Source organism: Leguminivora glycinivorella, chromosome 9 (genome assembly GCF_023078275.1).
Source record: "Leguminivora glycinivorella isolate SPB_JAAS2020 chromosome 9, LegGlyc_1.1, whole genome shotgun sequence".
Classification (NCBI taxonomy): domain Eukaryota; kingdom Metazoa; phylum Arthropoda; class Insecta; order Lepidoptera; family Tortricidae; genus Leguminivora; species Leguminivora glycinivorella.
Window position 1 is genome coordinate 4,692,519 of NC_062979.1, and position 6,107 is coordinate 4,698,625.

Below are 6,107 nucleotides of genomic sequence, written 5' to 3' on the forward strand. Positions count from 1 at the left end.
TCGGGAGCCGGTCGCAAAAGATTCCGCAGACTTATGACCGAAGGGATGGCGAGGGACCTAGCCCTCTCGCTGGCCCGGCAGTCTAACGCGGACACCCCTGTGGAGAAGCCGCCCTCAGCAAAAGGCCCTGTAAAAGGGTCCGTTCTGAGGACGAATCTCCGCAGGGGCAGGCGAAAAAGGTCCTGAAAATCACTCCAGGGACATCAGGGGGCCTCGCCCTCCCAGTTTCCGGGAGGTAGCTGGCTCCTCGCGAGTAGGGATCCGTAACTCGGAACCTATGAGCGAGGAACAGATGAAGTCGGTGCACAAATACCTGACCCTCGCCATTATGACCCAATGGTCGAGCGCAAAGGGTGGTGCACCGCAATTTGTGGGCTTCGTTCACAAGACAGGCTGGATCCTGGTCACATGTTGCAACCAGGCGAGCAAGGACTGGCTTATGAACGAGGTGCCAAAGGCGAAGCCGTGGCCGGAGGCGACACTCTCTGTTATCCCAGAGGGAGAGCTGCCCAAACCAGCTACGGCGGTCACCTTTATTCCGGAGTCCGAGGCGTCCTCAATAGAGGATGCCTTGGTGCTGCTCAGAGCCCAGAACTTTGGCCTGAACACGGAGCTCTGGAAGGTGCTAGGGGAGAAGGCTGAGCAGGGTGGCAGGGTCGCCACCTTTGCCCTGGATGAGCCTTCTGCCGAAGCTCTTAAAGCCAATGGCGGTGAGGTGGTGATTGGCTTTAAGAAGGTGCTGTTCCGGATGAAGGGGGGGCCAAATGCTCCCCCCAAAGAAACGGTCCAGCAAACCCAGCCCCCCGCTGAACCTACTCCAGGCCCCAGTACTGCGGTACCTGGCAGTCGACCGCAAATCCCCCAGGGCTCTCGTGGCCTGGGTGGTGGGCGTTCGGCAGCCAGAGGGACGGGAGGCAGGACGAGAGGCTCGTTACCCGGTCGTGGCAGGCCCCAGAACTCGGTGGCAAGAGGGTCCCTAAGGGGAACTCCGATCCAACGAGGCAGGGGAATGCCCAATCGGGTACGAAAGAACAACGCCTAAATGGGGGGCCCGCCGGGGCCCAACACGTGCGCACCTGCGAGGGTCCTGCAAGCAAACATACACCATGCGGCAGCCGCCACGGCCATTGTCGAGAGCCAGCTTGCAGGACACGTCGACCTCGCACTACTACAAGAACCCTGGGTGCGGAACTCAGACATACTAGGACTAAAATCGGTTGGTAAAGTTTTGTACAATACTAATGGAATAAAGCCTAGGGCATGCATTGTTTTTAGCAAGAACATTGACTTTCTACCTGTTCCAGAGTTATGCACAGACGACCTGGTAGCAGCGTATGTAAATCTCAAGGGATGGAGTGGGCGGAGGGTCATACTCTGCTCGGCATACCTCCCTGGTGAAAAGCAAGACCCCTCTGCGGATCTAAATGCAGTGGCGGAATACGCCCGCAGACACAACGCAGAACTGCTGGTGGGATGCGATGCAAATGCTCACCACACCAACTGGGGGAGCACGGACATTAATGATAGAGGTGAGTTATTACACGACTTCCTTCTATGCTATAACTTCCAAATTCTAAACTTAGGGTGTGAACCAACCTTTGTCACTAGGGTCAGGAAGGAGGTTTTGGATCTGACTTTTGCATCCGTAAATCTAGCCAGGTACATTCAGAACTGGAGGGTAAGTGATGTGGAATCTCTGTCAGATCACAAACATATATGTTTCAACTTATCTTTTTCTCTTAGCGTACAGACTTGCACCTTCAGAGATCCTCGGCGGACGGCCTGGGAGGGCTACAACAACAGCCTGGAGCGAAACCTGGACTCAGTAATGAAGGTAATCAAAACGAAAGAGAGTTTGGAGCTTGCGGTAGAGGTAATCTCAAATGGCATTGTTAGGGCCTTTGAAGATAACTGTGCTCCCAAGTTCAAATCAACCAAACGTCATGTCCCTTGGTGGAATTCCAAGCTGAAGAAACTCAGGGGCAAGACGCGGAAGTTATTCAATAGGGCTAAAAGAACGAACGACTGGGAGACATATAGGAAAGCCCTAAATGAATACAGCAAAGAGATTAGGAAAGCCAAGAGAGCATCATGGAGGAGGTTCTGTGAGGAAATTGAAAATACACCTCAGGGAGCGAGACTTCATAGGCTACTCTCGAAGGCTAGGACTAGTCAGGTTGGCCTACTGAAAAGGCAGGATGGCTCCTACACTACAAATGAATTGGAGACGTTGGAGCTTTTAGTCGAAACTCACTTCCCAGGAGCAGCTTTGTCAAACAGTTCAAGGGTTAGCGAGAGCCTGCATAGGCCTCGTCCTGAAGACTGGAGGCAGGCTGCCACTGTTATAAGGCCGGGGATAGTGAGGTGGGCTATAAACTCTTTCAAAACATTCAAAACGAGCGGTCTGGACGGAGTAAGCCCTTTATTATTACAACGTGGTGCTGAAGTCTTGATTCCGCATCTGGTAAGAATCTTCAGAGCGAGCTACGCCTGGGGGCACTTACCGGAACAGTGGAACAAGGTTAAGGTATTATTTATACCAAAGGCGGGAAGGAAGGACTACGAAATTGCCAAGTCCTTCAGACCCATAAGCCTTTCCTCGTTCCTTCTAAAAACCTTAGAAAAGGTAGTTGATAAATACATCAGAGATACCTATCTTGTAAGGAAGCCTATCCACGACAGTCAACATGCATACCGGAGGGGAAGATCTACGGAGACGGCCCTTCTGGAGCTGGTGGATAGAGTGGAAAAGGCCTTAGAAGATAAGGAAATAGCTCTGTCGGCCTTTCTCGACATTGAGGGCGCTTTTGATAACACTCCAATTCGGACACTGGTGGAGGGGCTAAGAATCAAAGAAGTGGACTCCACCACGGTCCGCTGGGTGCAAAGCATGCTCTTAAATAGGAAAGTTAGGCTAGACCTGCTGGATACCACACTAGAAGTGGCCACTGTGAGAGGTTGCCCGCAGGGGGGTGTCCTATCCCCACTGCTCTGGACTCTTGCAGTGGACGGACTTCTGCGTAAGTTGGCGGATCTCCAAATCGACACTCAGGGGTACGCAGATGACCTTGTGGTGACGGTGAGGGGAAACTGCCAAAGTACTATATCGTACCTTATGCAGAGGGCTCTCAACACCATAAACGCCTGGTGTGGTGAAAATGAATTGTCCATCAATGCAAACAAGACAATTATAGTTCCATTCACGAACAAACAAAGGCTGGATAAATTAAAACCTTTGGTCATGAATGGTAAAACGATTCCGTTTTCTTCAGAAGTCAAGTATCTGGGGATAACACTGGACCAGAAACTGACCTGGAACCAGCACCTGAACGGAACTCTACTGAAGGCCAAATCGGCCCTGGCAATATGCTGCCGTCTCGCAGGCAACAGATGGGGTCTTAAACCCAAAATTGCCTTATGGTTGTACACTGCTATAGTGAGACCAATAGTGTCCTACGCCTCTGTAGCATGGTACAAGAAGACGTTGCAGAAAGTGGCAGTGGCGAAGCTCAGCAGACTGCAAAGAGCTGCTTGTAGCATCGTCACTGGAGCAATGTCATCCTCTCCAACAGCGGCACTAGAGGCCCTGCTGAACCTGTCGCCACTCCACCTCTATCTGGAACTAGAAGCAAGATCCAGCATACTGAGAATAGTGGCTACAAAGAGAGGAGGGTGGATATCACAAACACTGAGACTATTTACTGAATCAGTGCTTGATATCCCTGTACTGGGGATGCCGACAGACACCATGCACCCCCAGTTCTGCCCACAGAAACTTTACTCTGTGGAAATCCCGGAAAGGGAGGACTGGTCAAACAGTCAAATATTATGGAAAGAAGGAAGCCTAAGGTGGTACACTGACGGCTCCAAATCCGGATCTGAAGTAGGCTGCGGAGTATACGGCGAAACGCCTAGAAGGGCTAAAAGCCTAAATCTAGGACGGTATTGCTCTATATTCCAGGCAGAGGTATACGCCATCTTAGAATGCGCGTCAATCAACCTGCAATGCAACTACGTCAACCATACTATTTACATCCACTCGGATAGCCAGGCGGCACTCTTAGCCCTAACTTCGGACGTCATAACGTCCAAGCTGGTTGAGAACTGCAGGCAACTATTAAACAACCTTGGATCCAAAAACAAGGTTGTCTTAAAGATGGGTCCCGGGGCACGCAGGCATCGAAGGCAACGAGAAAGCCGACGAGCTTGTACGTACGGGGGCAAAGGGTAAGCACCATGGCCCAGAGCCTTTCTGCGGTATCCCGAAAAGCCTTACGAAACTAACCCTAAAGACCTACTGTCAATACAAAACTATTCAGCTCTGGAGGAACACGCCAGGCATGAACCATTCCAAGGCTCTCATCAGAGCCTACAGCAAAAAGGCATCCTCAAATGCCTTGGCGCTGTCAAGGAACCAACTTCGCAACCTAGTGAGGGTGCTGACAGGGCATTGCCACCTGAACAAGCACATGCACACTATCGGGAAACGTGCAAACGGGCGGTGCAGATTCTGTCTAGAGTCTGATGAAACGCCCCTGCACATCCTGGCAGAGTGCCCCTCTCTAATGCGCACACGTAACATGATTCTGGGCAGTTACCAATTTCTCCCAGAGGATGTGAGGTTTCTCGATCTCAAAAAGATACTACAAGTCTTTGAATTTGTAGGACTTGATCGAGAGTTGTAGTAGGTGGCGATCACAATAGATCAGAAATGGTCGCAGTGATACATAAGGCGCCCTGAAGCCTTACAAAGCCCCTAACCTAGAAGAAGAAGAAGAACTGCGAGGTAACCGAGAGGGGGTGTGCGACACTTTCAGCGGGGAGCGTGAGTGGTCATACTGTACGATAGTACTCTTTATTATACTGTGCCAATACTGAAGAGCGATAGACACAGCTACGATAACGATCTTAAAATAAGCGTTTGTGCATTTGGCTACGTACCCAGGGGTCGAAGTTGGTTTCTGTCCGTAATTATAATATTTAATACAAGACTTAGAAATTTCAGGGCCTCGGAATATATATTAAGGGTAGCTTGTTAGGCTGAAATGAAGATTACCTAGCAAGACGTGCCACTTTGATGGGGAGGGTAATTTCTATTTGAAATTGTTTGGTAATGAGTTTTTCGTGTCGTGACATTTAAAATTATTTTTCTACTCCCGAACTGTAATTCGTCATTTACAGGGTCGTGCATAGATCTTTAAAACCCTACATAAAAGTCTATTCCCCAAAGCCAGCGTCCGCCGGCTTTCCACGCATGCGCGCAGTATCGAAAAAACTGAAATCGCATTGTTTGGCGCTGTAACCATGGCAACGCATTGTTATAACGATACTGCGCGCGTGCGCGGGAAGGTTTTGGGCAGCTGAGCTGACAGTGCAAACCTTTGCGACAAAATACAAAAAAACAGTGTGAATTTCAAGAAAGTTATTCAATAAAACTATTAAAACTTAGAAAAATTAGAAAAAGTATTGTATGCAACGGTGTTTAACTGCGTCAAAAAATACTCATGGCGTCTTAATAACAATTTTCGGCTTCGCCTCAAATTGTTACCCACGCCACTCGTCTTTTTTGACCTCCTTTAAACGCCTGTTGCATAAAATACTATTACAGACAAGACTGCCAAAGCTCAAGTCTGTTATTTAAACGTCGCACAGACAAAGAAACACATAAGATTTAAAATAAGAATGGTTGCGACATTCTTTTTTTTTTTGAACAGGTTGGTTTTGTACAATGGTTCTGTACAATTAATACCTAGTAAATCAATTATTTTCTGTTTTAAGGAAGGAAAATATATCAAAATTTTCCGGATCCCTGCCTGCTAAACCGACGGTCCAGTAGGCCTAGCATATGATGGCCGCGAGAGTATGTCGCCGCGAGATAGACGACACGTTTTCTTCTAACTGTAATAATGACATAAGGACGGGTATTCTATCTCATACATACGACATACTCTCGCGGCCATCATGTGCTAGGCCTACTGGGCTTGAATCCCGGTAAGGGCAGTAATTTGTGTGATAAAAACAGATATAAAATTTGTTCCTGAGTCATGGAAGTTTTCTATGCATGTACGTCGAGTTCGTATGTATTTATCTATGTGTGTGTATGTATA

At 48.8% G+C, this 6,107-nt stretch overlaps 2 protein-coding genes across 3 annotated transcripts; both read left to right on the plus strand.

Annotated features, from left to right (window-relative positions):
- Nucleotides 1-212: 212 nt before the first annotated feature.
- On the plus strand, nucleotides 213-1,752 carry LOC125229677. Of its 2 annotated transcripts, none has more exons than XM_048134579.1 (2): nucleotides 213-1,216; nucleotides 1,305-1,752. In XM_048134579.1, the coding sequence occupies exon 1, from the start codon at nucleotides 278-280 to the stop codon at nucleotides 1,040-1,042; it is 765 nt and encodes a 254-aa protein (XP_047990536.1). In that variant the 5' UTR covers nucleotides 213-277; the 3' UTR covers nucleotides 1,043-1,216; nucleotides 1,305-1,752. The 2 variants fall into 2 exon arrangements, with proteins under 2 accessions (XP_047990536.1, XP_047990535.1); XM_048134578.1 differs by having other exon boundaries at nucleotides 1,317-1,752.
- LOC125229813 lies at nucleotides 1,043-4,685 on the plus strand. Its single transcript, XM_048134754.1, has 4 exons — nucleotides 1,043-1,220; nucleotides 1,305-1,529; nucleotides 1,704-4,110; nucleotides 4,157-4,685. The coding sequence occupies exons 1-4, from the start codon at nucleotides 1,043-1,045 to the stop codon at nucleotides 4,683-4,685; spliced, it is 3,339 nt and encodes a 1,112-aa protein (XP_047990711.1).
- The last annotated feature ends 1,422 nt before the right edge of the window (nucleotides 4,686-6,107 follow it).

Excerpts from the sequence above, each read along its gene's own strand:
- LOC125229677 (XM_048134579.1), top strand. The coding sequence starts at position 278 with ATGAGCGAGGAACAGATGAAGTCGGTGCACAAATACCTGACCCTCGCC.
- LOC125229813 (XM_048134754.1), top strand. The coding sequence starts at position 1,043 with ATGGGGGGCCCGCCGGGGCCCAACACGTGCGCACCTGCGAGGGTCCTG. Across the intron at positions 1,221-1,304 it reads ACTAGGACTAAAATCGGTTG|AGTTATGCACAGACGACCTG; the intron begins GTAAAGTTTTGT and ends TACCTGTTCCAG. Across the intron at positions 4,111-4,156 it reads AAGCTGGTTGAGAACTGCAG|ATGGGTCCCGGGGCACGCAG; the intron begins GCAACTATTAAA and ends GTTGTCTTAAAG.